Source organism: Paramormyrops kingsleyae, chromosome 4, assembly GCF_048594095.1.
Source record: "Paramormyrops kingsleyae isolate MSU_618 chromosome 4, PKINGS_0.4, whole genome shotgun sequence".
Taxonomy (NCBI): Eukaryota; Metazoa; Chordata; class Actinopteri; order Osteoglossiformes; family Mormyridae; genus Paramormyrops; species Paramormyrops kingsleyae.
Window position 1 is genome coordinate 48,389,444 of NC_132800.1, and position 15,446 is coordinate 48,404,889.

Genomic DNA, 15,446 nt, shown 5'->3' on the forward strand with positions numbered 1-15,446 from the left:
GACAAAACGAATTTATTTGATTACCAATATTTACTTTATAGGCTTTTATACTTTACTTTATGGACTTGATATGCTACAACCATATAAAACTTGCTCACGTTTTGCTCTGGCTTCCGTCTGTTCGCGTACACTGTCAAAAAATCTACTGTAAAATTACAGTCAAAAGTCTCCCAGGTCCTGAAGTCCAATAGTGCTGATGTATATTTGCATAGCATGACAGGGTACTGCCTTGTTTAAACTTTTAACCATGATGGTGTTGAATAAGGCAACGGTATAAACTCCCCAGCCACAGTTTGTAATCACTACTGTCACAGCCATAGATTTCCATAGGGTTTTGTTGGGTGGTAGTTATAATAATGTATTAATAAAGATTCTAATTAAGAAAAAAATCTTACCGTAATATATAAAAGCCTATAAAGTAAATATTGGTAATCAAATAAATTCGTTTTGTTATTCAAAGTAGGTTTAATAGGTTTCTTTTTTTTTATTTCACGTAACACTGTCAGTGAAATTTTATTTTAGAGACGTGCTGCATCAACAGAAAAAAATTGACGAATTAAAAACGTGCTTGTATATTCTTTAGGCTATTAAGCCCACTGATTCCTTTATTTTTAAGCCTATTTTTGTGTAGAATGCCATTGCCAAACTTGTCCGTTGTTGCGTATAAGTTGCTTAAAAATAATATTTTATAAATATATTCTGTTCTGACTGGCAATGTTGCCGTTGCTCATATTACTTTATGACATTCTGTAAGGCTTCGGTTTAAGGTGACATTTGTTAGGCATGCAGATTATTTGTCCCTCTTTTAAAATGGAGCGATTTGACTGGAGCGGGAGGAAATTTTAGTGGAGTGAGGAGCGGTGTTGAGCCAGTGCGAATTAGAGCGGAGGAGCGGGCGGAGGCAACAGCCTAGTGACCGTGGAGCGGAAATTCTCACCGCTCCACTCCGCTCACGTCCTCTGATACAAAGCCTCATAAATTTTTTAGACATACTACTAAACTGCTGAAATTGTGGGCGTAAATAAATGCCCGTATAGCACAGAAAAGCTGGCGCACGGCCAAATGTTGCGCCTGTTATCCGAAGCCCTAGTGATTATTGCGCATGCGCGATTTAATCTCGACATGATATCGCCCAACCCTAAAAGGGAGATCATTGTGATGCAATAAAGATATATTTTACAACAGCATAGGCAGCGCCCCCTAGTGACTAATTATAGGATTTTAGATGTTAGCCGACAGTAATGAAGTGACAGGTAACATGAAATCCAATGTAAAGTTCAGCAGAGTAGAAGGAAGGAAGTTGTGAGAAGCTAAGAAATTTAAACAGGAAAAACGGGGATCCTAGTGCTGCATTCAGAACTGGGGAAGAATTATATGGCTGCCAACATAAATACTGTAAGAGGAAAGGAGTCCTTCAGTTTTATCAAAAATTGGCTCGGTGGTTTAGGAAGTTATGCCTGCATCTGGAGGGTCGCTGGTTCCCAAATCCCAAACAGAGTGATTTCACACATGAGCCTCTCAGCAAGGACCTGAACCCCGAATTGCTTCCGGTATTTTCTGACCCTGCTTGACTCTGCTAAACAAATAAAACTTACTGTTAACTGTTTCCCAGGATCCACAGGAGAGGCTGTTACTTTTACAGCCATCAGTCTGCTGTATATCCTGCTGTTCATTTATATGGCTCCATACAGGAAATTATTTATAGGTATGTTCCATTTTTCCAGAACTTCATATTAATGGAAGTTGTCACTGTTTGGGGGGGGGGGTGGGGGGGTATGGGAAACTAGTGTTTGCTAAGAAACTGTAAAATAATTGGACTGCTAGGACAGTTCGTATCAGGGTCCTAGAAGCAGCACTGAAGTCACATAAAGCAATGAAGAAGCCCTTTGCTAATGAAGAACAGAAAAGAATCAGGCTGCAAGATTCACGTGAAAATCGAATAAGGAGAATGTGTGGGTGTGATTTCATGAAATACTTTACCATGATGAGTCAAGTGCTGGGTATGTTATATGTGACACAGTATTAGTATTCTTAATTGTTTGCATTTGGTAAGTTGCAATAACATGCAGATTTTTATTTTGAAGGGATCCAAGGTGTTCAGGCTGATGTGTAAATATGTTCACATTTTTATTTTACCAAAAAGGAAGAAATTTTACTTTATAAATAAATGATTATTTATTTAAAACCAGGCTATTTCACTGTAACATGTATCAGATCAAAGTTACATGTATCCCACTGAGAAACACTGGTAATGTGTGATCGGGTGCCGGTCTCTGAATCAGAGAAAATACTTCATTCGGGTGGGTGGCGAGTGGATGATTTATGTGTATATGCAGATTCAGATGGAGTCAGAGCTGATATGTGCATCACTAATGGTGACACAGCTGATCAGGGAGGCTGGGAGAACAAAGGCAATCTGTCAGTCCTGTGGCTCGACCTGGAAAATGCTTATGGCTCAATTCCACACAAGCTGGTGCAGCTGCCTTGGATGGAACATCATGTCCCCAGTAGTCAGAGATCTCATTGCGGATTACTGCAGCAGTGTCAGGGTGAGAGCCTCCTCAGGAGCTGTTATATCAGGCTGGAATAAGGCTGAGATCAGGATCATCACAGGCTGTATTATCTCTGTGATCCTCTTCTCTGTTGCCATGAACATGCTCACAAAATCTGCTGAACCAGAGTACAGAGGGTCTAAAACAGAAACTGCCCACCGCCAGCCACCCATCAGAGGACTTATGGATGACATAACAGTCACCACAGAGTCAGGCCCAGGACGTCGCTGGATCCTTCAGGGGCCTGAAAAGCTGATGGGGTGGGTGCAGATGGAGTTCAATCCACCAAATTTAGGTCCAAAGTGCTGAGGAGAAGGAAGGTGAATGATGGTTCAGTATCGTAGGTACTACCATCCCAACCATCACAGAGAAGCCTGTTAGGAGATGAAACGTTTGGCAGCATCTTGAAGGACACAACAGTCATCAAGTTGGCCTGCACTGAGTTGGATGGCTGGCTGAGATCAGTGGACCGGACTGACCTACTGGGGTAATTTAAAGCATGGCTGTACCAGCATGTCTTTCTTCCAAGAGTCCTGTGGCCACTCCTGGTTTACCAAGTGCAAATCTCGACAATAGAAACCTTGGAGAGGAAAGTCAGCAGCCACCTCCGAAGATGGCTAGACCTTCAAAGGAGCCTGAGCAGCATGGCTCTCTATGGTCATCAAAACAAACTGTCACTCCTTGGAGGAGAAGTTCAAGGTCACAGAGCCAGGGAAGTGTTGCAGTACAGAGGGTCAAGCGATCTGAAGGTGGCCAGAGCTGCCATAATGGTGAGGACTGGCAGGAAGTGGAGGGCGGAGAAAGCTGCTTTGCAAGCTGAGTTTAAGGCTGCATCACAAGATAATGGTAGGAGTGGTGATTCAAGGCCGAGCTGGACTAGGATCCTTCTCCAAATCCCACCTTAATCAGCCAAGGGAAGGAAGAAAACAGCAGTGGAAGAGGAGAGATAATGCTGGATGGTGGGTATGAAGGGGCCTAGTTAAGATGGGAATCCCTGTAGTAAAGAGGAAGGTGACCTGGGCTGAGCTGTGGAAAGCTGAGCCACACAGCATCAAATTCCTCATTCAGGTTGCTTATGATGCTCCCCAGCCAATCCAATAGAGGGGGGGAGGCAAGGTAGAGACACCAGCCTGTCCTCTATGTTCCATGTATGGATCCCTGGAGCTCATCCTAAGATGCTGCCCAAAGACACTGAGTGAGGGGCGGTGCTGTTGGAGGCATGACCAGGTCCTGAAGGTCACTGCTAAAGCCTTCAGCTCAGGAGTGGAATGGGCTAAATGTTCCTGCCCCTCCAGGCTGGTGATCACCTTCATCAGAGCTGGGGAGCAACCAAGATCTGCTGCAAGAACCTCAGCAGGTGTCCTGGACCAAGGTGCATGGAAAACAAGGTGTCTCCCTGTGGAGATCGGCTGCAGGGGCTTTGCAGCCCGGTTTTCGACTAAAGCCTTCAGTTGATTGGGCATTAAAGGACAGAGGAAGAGAAGAGCTGCAGCACCATCAAAGTGACAGAGAAAGATGGCTGTGGCTGAAGTGAGGGGAGTCATGGGGACAGAGGAGCCAGTAAGCCACCTGGACACAAGCTGGGGTCTGATCAGCACCAGCTGGGTCGCCTGGAGGACGGTGTATGATGCTGAAAGACCTGAAACACCCTGTGATTCCAAGAACATCACTGAGGATGTGAGCAGGAGCATCACTAGATGTATTTGCACAGCAACAGAAGAATTTAGGAATTAATATTTTTCAATTAGTCCAAATTTCTGTAGTTTACGAAATATGCATTAAAACTTTATACTACGTTGTAATAAATCCATCAGTACATTTTCCCTGAGGTGTTTCCATATGATTGTTGGTTTTCCTGCAACCCGATTACTGCTGGTATCAGGGTTGTAACAGTGCACTGTCCAGCTCTTATACTGTAATGTGGGTCACAGAGGTTATTACTTTGAATAAGGATCTTCTGGTACTAATGTGTGTGAAATGATTATCATGATCAGATATGATGAATTTTTATTTGTTCTTATTTATTGAATGGTCATTAATGATCTAACATTGTTAAATATTTTTCCTATAATCGGGGTAACTGGTGTGATATGTGATGGGCTGAATGCAACATATATTGAATTATCCCATTTTTTTATTTTAAAATTGTTTTAAAATTAAGTGTTATTTTCATTTTGCAGTTAAATGGCAGAATAGTATGATCCTCATTCTGAGAACTGCATTTCCCATCATTCTGTTGGGTATTCTGACAGGTAAGTGTAATAATGGACATTAAACGTCAAACACACTAAAGCAGCAGCTCCTGCTAAAATATTACACCAAACATACTTCAGTGTTTTAGCACATACTGCTCATTTTTCATCTCATTACTCTACAGACTTTAGGTGATTTTGTTGCTCTCAGCACCTCAAGTTTTAAAGCCTGTACCTTTAAATCAGAGCTCGATACCCACCTGAATCCCCAGCTTACTCCCCCATGCAGTAACCCAGTTAAGAGGGGCGGTCCTTAGCAGGGTGGGCAAGTCAAGGACCTGTAACCTGAAGTTTTCCAGCCCAAGTCCTGGGAGAAGCTCGGCCTGTTTACCTTTAGACAGCTGCTTAACCTGAACTGCTCCAGTGCCCAGCTGACTGAAAGGGGACAGTTTTAAATGGCTAAAGAAATAATAATATTGGGCAGTGTGAAAAAATGCTAATTACAATGTTTGATATTTTTCTAACACATATTGCAGTATTTTTTAAACAAAGAAGAAGATGAAAATACATCTTATTATCTACCGATAGTATTTTAATTGCAATGATAGTTTGTTTCTTCATTCACTGAGCTGGATGTGTGAAAGAGGAATGACAGTTGTGTGTGTTTCATATGGAATGATTCGATCCGCACTCGGGTATGACTGTAGTGCTGAGGTTCATTCTCCGTGGGGCCTCAGTAATTAGGTGTTTGGTGCGGATGGATATCCTAATCCTACCCTCCTCATACACTAACGTATGACATTTATGGTGCGGATGGATATCCTAATCCTACCCTCCTCATACACTAACGTATGACATGTATGGTGCGGATGGATATCTTAATCCTACCCTCCTCATACACTAACGTATGACATGTATGGTGCGGATGGATATCCTAATCCTACCCCTCCTCATACACTAACGTATGACATGTATGGTGCGGATGGATATCCTAATCCTACCCTCCTCATACACTAACATATAGCATGTATGGTGCGGATGGATATCCTAATCCTACTCTCCTCATACACTAACGTATAGCATGTATGGTGCGGATGGATATCCTAATCCTACTCTCCTCATACACTAACGTATAACATGTATGGTGCGGATGGATATCCTAATCCTACTCTCCTCATACACTAACGTATAGCATGTATGGTGCGGATGGATATCCTAATCCTACTCTCCTCATACACTAATGTATAACATGTATGGTGCGGATGGATATCCTAATCCTACTCTCCTCATACACTAATGTATAACATGTATGGTGCGGATGGATATCCTAATCCTACCCTCCTCATACACTAACGTATAGCATGTATGGTGCGGATGGATATCCTAATCCTACTCTCCTCATACACTAACGTATAACATGTATGGTGCGGATGGATATCCTAATCCTACTCTCCTCATACACTAACGTATAACATGTATGGTGCGGATGGATATCCTAATCCTACTCTCCTCATACACTAACGTATAACATGTATGGTGCGGATGGATATCCTAATCCTACTCTCCTCATACACTAACGTATAACATGTATGGTGCGGATGGATATCCTAATCCTACTCTCCTCATACACTAACGTATAACATGTATGGTGCGGATGGATATCCTAATCCTACTCTCCTCATACACTAATGTATAACATGTATGGTGCGGATGGATATCCTAATCCTGCCCCTCCTCATACATTCATTTTCAATTTCACTTAAGGCCTGACTTCACCCCATCACTCTGCCTTCATATGTGCTCATTGGGGTCACACTTATCCACTTACCTGGATGGAATCATACAGGCTGTTTGGCTCATTTGGTTCCCCTGTGCTTGTGGCTTTATAGCTGTTTGGAAGCATGATTTAGGGTGAATAATATCTCCCAGCCAAACATCCTCAGTAACTTTTCGTGACCCTTATTAATCTGCTTCCTAGCCTGTGTGGCTCTATGGGTTAGAACTTAACCGCAGGCTGATCCTGCTCTCTGATCCTTACTTACATGTTAATTTAGACAAAAGCATCTGATAGACAAATGAACCATTGAATGCATTTGTTTGTTTCCCTGTGTCTCACATTAATTACATGGTGACTGACTATTTTTTATTTCATTTCAGGCTCTTCAGTTGAATTTTTAGCAAAAAATTCCCCATCTCCATCTGAGAAAGCAATATTTCGAGGCATTTTTGGTGGAATCATATTTATGTTTATCTTTTTTGTTTTACTCCGAAGTGAGTATGTTTATAAATGGAATATTAAAGTAATATTCTACCAGAATTAGGCATAGAGGTATCTTTGTATTCCCACACATAAATATTATGAATTTACATAAATTTAATTTGTGTAATATCTGTTTTGTTCACTGTTAATCTGTATCCATGGGGCAGCACAGTGGCTCAGTGGTCAGCACTTCTGCCTGACACCTCCAGGCTGCTGGTTTGCGTCCCACTTCTCTTTGTCTGTGTGCAGTTTGCATGTGATCCTCATGTCATGTGGGTTTGAGTGAGAGATTTGCAACTCATTATTTTTTGACTCTGACTTGACTCCGACTCTTTAATAGTGACTCATGAACAATAAAAGTGTTTAAGGCTCTACACAGATTCTATACATGTAAAGCATTGAGTGTACATCTTTCCCCAAACCATAAAGGCATTAAACACATCACAATGTGCAGCTGTGCACAGAGCTTAGAAACTGGAGCCAGAGAAGCATGACACCAGGCGGTATCAACAATCTCTAACGCGCTTTTTCTGCTTTGCTACTAGTTCAAATTGTGGACCCGATCTGACGAAGCGCAGGATATTCCGAGTGTTATTGCAAGTGTTATTTTACATTAGATGGCACCGCTTACAAATAGGCTTTGCTTAACCTGTCTTGTAAATTATATTTAACATAATTTGTATTATTATACAGTGACACGGATCGGCACAGATTGTCATAAATCTGATAGCTTAGCAGGTATGTTCCAGGTATGTCTGACATACCCTTCCAAGTCAAGCTGTGTTTTCTTACAACTTAAAAAGTGTCTGTACCTTTTCATTGTGCCCCGTGTACAGCTTGTTACAGTGTTATGTCTTAAATTATTCACATTTCCATCATGCATTCAAATTATATGGTTTTTAATAAGGGAAAATTATAACGGCAGCAAACAATTCGATTAAACAGTAGTATCACTGACCGCCCTCACATAACTAAAATAGCAGAGCGACTGCACACATTATTTTATTACATTTTTAATATTGAGTTTGTGGTGTTACTTTGCATAATCATTTATTTAATTGCGCACACATAAGCTGATAGACAAATCAATTTCATTAATTGGAATTTTTGCTTTAGAATGTGTGAAAATGAAAATTGACTTTAACATGCATTTATTTTAGCAGCATGACAATCAAGGTCTTGGTCCCCCACAATGTAATAAAATTCTGCTATTTTGACATTGTCTGGACCATTTTTCAGGTCCCCACAAAAATCTGTGAATGCAATCAAAAAACTAAAAATGCCAAATGTGTGATTAGAATTTTCCCCATAGAAATAAATAGAGTCCCCACATACATATAATTATAAACCTGTGTGTGTGTGTGTGTGGGTGTGTGGGTTTGCATAGATCACACTTGAGGACCAAATTGTTTCAAAAGTATAGTAAAACCTGAAATTTCCCTACTTTTTGGGATATCCCAAGGTCCCCATTTGGATAACCTCAGTTTTATGAAAATCTGTGAATGGAATCAAAAAGTAAAAATGCCAAAAGTCTTGTATTTGGGTTGGTTACTTATGATTAAGGTTAGGGATGGGTAGAGGTTAAGGGTTTTCCCCATAGAAATGAATGGACGGTCCCCATTTAGATAGGTATACCAACATACCCAGTTGTTGTTGTTTGTTTGGAAATAGCGATTACTTTGAAAATGTATATACGCCTAAAGAACTATGAGACATGCAGTTTTGAACTGTTCAAGTGGTGATTCCCATTTATTCACATCAGTTACTAAATATGCAGTTAAATTTTTGATAAACAGTAATGTCAAATTGGAACCAGGATGGAGACTTGACTCAGACTCTAATTTCGTGACTTGTGAACATCTCTGGTTTGAGTCTTCCTCCTCAATTTGTGCAGTTTGCATGTACTCCCTACGTCATTTGGGTTTGAGTCCCCCCTCTGTCTGTGTGCACTCCGCATGTGCTCCCCCTGTCATGTGGGTTTGAGTCCCCCTCCTCGATGTCTGTGTGCAGTCTGCTTGTGCTCCCCATGTCATGTGGGTTTGAGTCCCCCTCCTCGATGTCTGTGTGCAGTCTGCTTGTGCTCCCCATGTCATGTGGGTTTCAGTCCCCCTCCTCGATGTCTGTGTGCAGTCTGCATGTGCTCCCCCTGTCATGTGGGTTTGAGTCCCCCTCCTCTGTGGCTGTGTACAGTTTGCATGTGCTCCCCATGTCATGTGGGTTTGAGTCCCCCTCCTCTGTGTCTGTGTGTAATTTGCATGTGCTCCCCATGTCATGTGGGTTTGAGTCCCCCTCCTCTGTGTCTGTGTGCAGTCTGCATGTGCTCCCCATATCATGTGGGTTTGAGTCCCCCCTCCTCTGTGTCTGTTGGCAGTTTGCATGTGCTCCCCATGTCATGTGGGTTTGAGTCCCCCTCCTCTGTGTCTGTGTGTAATTTGCATGTGCTCCCCATGTCATGTGGGATTGAGTCCCCCCTCCTCTGTGTCTGTGTGCAGTCTGCATGTGCTCCCCATGTCATGTGGGTTTGAGTCCCCCTCCTCTGTGTCTGTGTGCAGTCTGCATGTGCTCCCCATATCATGTGGGTTTGAGTCCCCCCTCCTCTGTGTCTGTTGGCAGTTTGCATGTGCTCCCCATGTCATGTGGGTTTGAGTCCCCCTCCTCTGTGTCTGTGTGTAATTTGCATGTGCTCCCCATGTCATGTGGGATTGAGTCCCCCTCCTCTGTGTCTGTGGGCAGTTTGCACGTGCTCCCCATATCATGTGGGTTTGAGTCCCCCCTCCTCTGTGTCTGTTGGCAGTTTGCATGTGCTCCCCATGTCATGTGGGTTTCAGTCCCCCTCCTCTGTGTCTGTGGGCAGTTTGCATGTGCTCCCCATATCATGTGGGTTTGAGTCCCCCCTCCTCTGTGTCTGTGGGCAGTTTGCATGTGCTCCCCATGTCATGTGGGTTTGAGTCCCCATACTCTGTGTCTGTGTGCAGTCTGCATGTTTCCACCAGCTACTCCAGTTTCCTCCAGCAGCCCAAAGTCTCCCTCTCAGGTTAATTGGTGTAAGTTGCCCATAGCATGTGACTGTGTGTGTATGGCCTCCCATCCAAGCTGTACCTCTGCCCTGTGCTGCTTGGAATAGGCTGCAGGCCCCCTGTGACCCTGTGAAGGGTGGATGCACATTAATGTATTACTCAATGTATGATATATTTCCTCACCCAAGCAGAGACACATTAACTACTATATTCTTCAAAGATGTATTTGTCGTGGGGGGCAGCTCCTATTTTAGCAGAGGCCCGTGCCTTAAAGCACACTGTAAAAAAAAAATTTTCAGCCAACTCAAAAATTCAAGGCAACATGCTGCGAATGGTAATATGTTTTTTAGTACTCTAAACAAGGCAACTTGAAATATTACAGTTGAATCTTGCTATTTAAAAAAGTTAATGAAAACATTAACTCTTAAAATGTCACCTAAACAAGGCAGGTTTATTTAAATTTAATTTGACTCCTCAAACAAAGTTGACTAAACCTCTGTACCTATGTTAATCGAACTTGCAAAACAGTGTTGACAATTTAACAATCTAAGTTTACTGAAACTTTGTACCTAGGTTAATCTAACTTGTACTAGTGTTTCCTTAACTCTTAAGTCAAAGTTAGCTGAACCTCTGTCTATAGGTTTGTTGAACTTTTGTAACTGAGTTGACTTAACTCAAAAATGTATTGCAGCATGTTGCCTTGAATTTTTGAGTTGGCGGAACATTTTTTTTTTACAGTGCACCCCTGCCCACCCAAGCACCCTTTGTTACCATCCTGTGTTACCCCATTTAAGTTTACAAGTTACGTTTGTTTGTATACTTTCTGTCTGTCCTGAAATGACTCTATACTTTGCCTCCCTTCAGTCGTCCGTATTGTTGTTTTGACAAAATATTTCCAAGAGAGAGAAAACAGCATTAAGTTATGTGCCAACCTGGCAGGAATAACTGGAATTATATTCCTGGTCATGATGGTTTCATCCATAAGTAAGTCTCTTTATAAATTCACATATGTGCTGTTTGCATGTTCTCCCCATGTTTTCACTGGTTCCCTCCAAGCGGGAGCATCATGTACCTTATTTCTTTGAGGGTTCACAGCTTCATATGTAACATGCATAATTGCCAAAACTTGAAATGCACTTGCAGACTGATCTGGGGCAGTCAGATTGAATTCCATAATCATTGCATAACACTTCCCAAAATATAATCATACATCCCAAACTGGTTCCTCTGTAAAGTCAGCCTGTTTGTGCCAACTAGACAGAATCTAACACCACACAGCTTTGGTAACTGTGGTGATTGATGGTATATCTGTATCTTTAAACAGCTGAGGTTACAGTGTTATAAGTCACATCAGACTTCAGACATTTTCTCCAGTCTCCTGATTAAATCTGTGGTGTGAAACTTTAATATGTTATTGTTCTGTCCCTGTTTTATTTTTGTTATATTTTGGTTTTTATCTGTTTATTTTCTCAAACAAACATGTACTGTATAACTACGCCACTAACTGTCACTAAAGGCTACTGACCTTAAAAGCAGTTATTAAGCCTCCAAAATGCATCCCTCACTTTCCCAGGCCAGCTGGCTGTGTCCTCTCTGCCTCAGCTTCTCTTAACACCAGTTCAGCCATCCTACCAGGCTTCATGGTTGTCCTCAGTCTGTTCTTGACACATTTTCATTTTGAAAATGGCCTCTCATTGCTACAGGAGGTGACTGGCAGAGTGATAATAGGCCGGTAGAGTGATAATAGACTGGCAGAGTGATAATAGGCTGGTAGAGTGATAATAGGCCGGTAGAGTGATAATAGGCTGGCAGAGTGATAATAGGCTGGTAGAGTGATAATAGGCCAGTAGAGTGATAATAGGCTGGCAAAGTGATAATAGGCCGGCAAAGTGATAATAGGCCGGTAGAATGATAATAGGCCGGCAGAGTGATAATAGGCTGGTAGAGTGAGCCTAAGTCAGGGTTGGCTTGCAGAAGGTTATTTGCCACAAGAAATGTATCAGGCCCAGTAAGGAAGTTGAAGGACTTTGTTCCCATTGCTATTTATGTATGAACAACTTGTACTCTGTCCCTGCTTGGATGGTGGACACACCCTCCTGTAATACTTGCACTTCTGAAGAAGATGGGGGAGTTTCTCCCTTCTGGGGTTTGTGAAGCAGTCTGTCCATCTCAGAAGCTGCAAAGTGCCATGACTGAATGTGTCTGTAATGTCCTAAATACTGATGTGAAATACTCCACAGAAAAACTTAACTTTTAACTCACCTTGTACTCTTCTACTTCTCCCTTCTGAGGTATGTACAGGAGTCAGAAGCTGCAAAGTGTCATGACTGAACATGTCTCTAATGCCCTGTATTACTGCAAGGAAAAAATTAACTCCTAACTCATCTTTAGTAGTAAGTTGCTCTGATCTGCTTGATTTCATCTTGTTTCCTTAATACCTTCCTACTCCTCTTCACCTCCTACTGAACATTGATCTTTCAGGTTATAGTGTCTGTTTCCTTCCTTATTTCCTCAAACACCTCCTCAGTCCACAGCTGAGATAGCTCCAATCTGCAGTCACACACCAGTTCTACAGCTGTGCCCATGTCCATATCTTCTCTTTGGAGATAGTTTGATAGGACACCAGTCACTGTGAAGATTCTGTACAAAGCCACCAGCTGCACCCAAAACTCAATCAGTGTCCTTGCTTAGGGCTAATGCTGTACTTAAGGAGTCACAATCAAAACTATTTCTTTCGTGATCCCACATACAGTCACCACAACAGGAACGATGGACAGAAGAACATTACAATTACTAATCCTGGAAGACCATCTTGTCACACTAAGAACATGCAGAGTTTTGTATTTCCCTGCCCCTGATTCTCTCACTACTTCTTGAACCTCAATAAAAAGGCCATGTTGCTTCACAGAGCCTCTCATGAAGGTAGAAACACCAAAAGAATTACATGAAGCTGAAGCTCATGTCCACAACATCAAGGGTCAGTCTCTGGGCAAAGCAAAGCACTAAACAGGCCTTCTCATTGTTCTCCTGTATGACAGCTTGCACACCTCTGTAAATGGCTGACAGTGCAGCACAGCCAGTGTAGCCCTGCCTCTTATTTTGTTGGTATACAGACCAAAGTTTATATTATCTGGGTAAGACATTTGGCAAGACCAGCTCCAGGTGTGTCCTTTACATGGACTAAATCAAGAAAACACTCTTCAGGCCTTGCTGTGGTCAACATACTACAGAGAGCTGATCCTGTGTGCATCAGGACCAATTCATACTTAACTGTAAGCTTATAGTTTGCACACAGTGTGAGTGATGTAAATTTCATCCTCAAGGGTGTCCAGTGTACATTTTGTGCACCAGTGCATGTCACCTGCACGTGTGTGATGAAATCGATTGGGTGTTTCTAGTAGGAGGCAGAAGGAGAGGAAGAATGTTTGTTGTAGTTGTGGTTACGGACACTTTCAATAAGTAGCCGTGTGAGGAGGTGTGAAGTTACCCACAGACACATAACTCATCACTGAAGGAGCCTAAAGACATATTCCAGTGCACAAGTTATATCTGTTAAACGAAGGACAGCTTTATATCGGTTTTCTCTTTCTTTTACTTTTGTCAAATCTGTTTGTCTCTCTGTTGTGACATTTACTCTTAAATAAAGGGGTGGCTCATGTTCCTCCCACTTGTTGCAGTTACCATGGTGCATTTGGGGAGCACTGCGCCTTGCAAAGCCTTTTCCTGCCCCTTGTTCTGCCTTCCATCTCTGAATCCACCCAATTACTCCGCATGGAAACGAAAGGCTGAATCTGCTGACATCTTATATCCCAGCCATTGGTATTTCCAAAGCCAGCTTCCTTGTTTGCCTCCAAAGAGTGCTTTGGCAGAGCTTCCTACTTCCACTTGAATTTGGCCTCTCTTGATGTAACTGTCCCACTTTTTCTGTCTCTGATACAGCGTTTACACAGCCTTCTTTGTTTAACCACGATAATCTAGCTGTGTATTAGACTAGCCTAGGTGTGTGATCTATGTCTCACCCCAGCCACATTTCTTACAGGATAAAGCGTGATTTTGTATATGAATGATACCGTGCAGTAATCAGCATATTAGCTGTTGGTGGAACATAATATGTTTCTGAACTTTTCTTTCACTTAACGCTATAGGCTACCTGTCATTGCACTCCTGTCATGGACCTGTTTCATGGACCCCCCCCCCCCCACACACACACACACACACACACACAAAAACATGCATTTAGGTAATATGGGGTCTAAATATGGCCCATTGTGTGTAAGTGAACATTCTGAGATGTACTTTTCATACCACAACAATCAATAAGGCATTCAAAGCCAGAACCCCTAGGTGAGAGATCTGTGCAGCAGCAGCACCTGTGATGGACTGGCACCCAACCAGGGTGTTTTAGGGATAGTCTCACCATGGAACTGTACATGAGAAGTGGTTATGGATATGTTACAGTTTTTCTCGATTGCTTAAACACACTTCTTGAAACTATGCCTCGTATTCTCAAAACAGTAAACACAAATCCATAACGTCTCACCCAATTTCCCAGACATCGTATTTTCAGGTCAAAATGAAGCTCTACACTCAAAACCATTCACTGTTGCTGAAAAACCAAACTTTGCCCACAGACATCACACACAAGGCCTCAAAAACACACACACTACAACATAGTCTTACACATTGGTGCAATAAATAAAAAACAATATTGCCAAAACTGGCAAGTTATGTTGCTTGTGGTTCTTCCCCTCAAAAATCTTTTCACATGATGAACACAAAAGACGTAACCAATGTATATACAGTGACACATTTTTATTCATGTACTATACAGTACAACACACACCAAAAACATTATTCCACCTCAGCATCCTGTCTTTGGTCTGGGTCAGGCCAGAGAATCTCATCCACATCACAGGCTATATTGGCCCTAGCCAGGCAGCGGGGGTAAAATCCTCATGCATGCCTGATCCACCCCTGGCATGCATCTACTGATACTGTATGTCTAGGCAGGCTTCTTCCATGGCCTGGAGGAGGTGAACACGGACATAAGGTTCTGTCGTACACTTTCCACCGCCATGCCGAAAATAACTCCTCTATCGGGTTTAGAAAGGGAGAGTATGCAGGCAGAAAGATGTTAGAAAACCTTGGGTTATTGGTAAACCAGTCATGAACCAGAGCAGCGCGATGGAAGCTGACGTTATCCAGCCTCACTACAACAACGTAGTGAGGCTGCTCTGGCTGTGCTGGTTCCCTGTAGTCCAGCTGGAACATATGTTGTCTTAGACCATCAAGAAAAGCAAGGAGAAGCATAGTGTTATAGGGTCCTAGAATGGCATGGCGGTGGAGTACCCCTCGTTGGCTGATGGCTGCGCACATAGTGACATTCCCTCCACGCTGACTAGGGACATTTACAATAGCCCGATGG

General features: G+C 42.5%; 1 protein-coding gene across 6 annotated transcripts in view; it reads left to right on the plus strand.

Annotated features, from left to right (window-relative positions):
- Window positions 1-15,446, plus strand: part of LOC111833396 (uncharacterized) — a 114,177-nt gene that overhangs the window by 39,375 nt on the left and 59,356 nt on the right. For all 6 annotated transcript variants that reach the window (XM_072711527.1, XM_072711529.1, XM_072711528.1 and 3 more), the window contains 4 exons: window positions 1,613-1,705; window positions 4,733-4,804; window positions 6,902-7,015; window positions 10,886-11,005. In XM_072711527.1, the coding sequence (XP_072567628.1) occupies window positions 1,613-1,705; window positions 4,733-4,804; window positions 6,902-7,015; window positions 10,886-11,005 (399 nt within the window). The remainder of the gene's footprint in view (window positions 1-1,612; window positions 1,706-4,732; window positions 4,805-6,901; window positions 7,016-10,885; window positions 11,006-15,446) is intronic.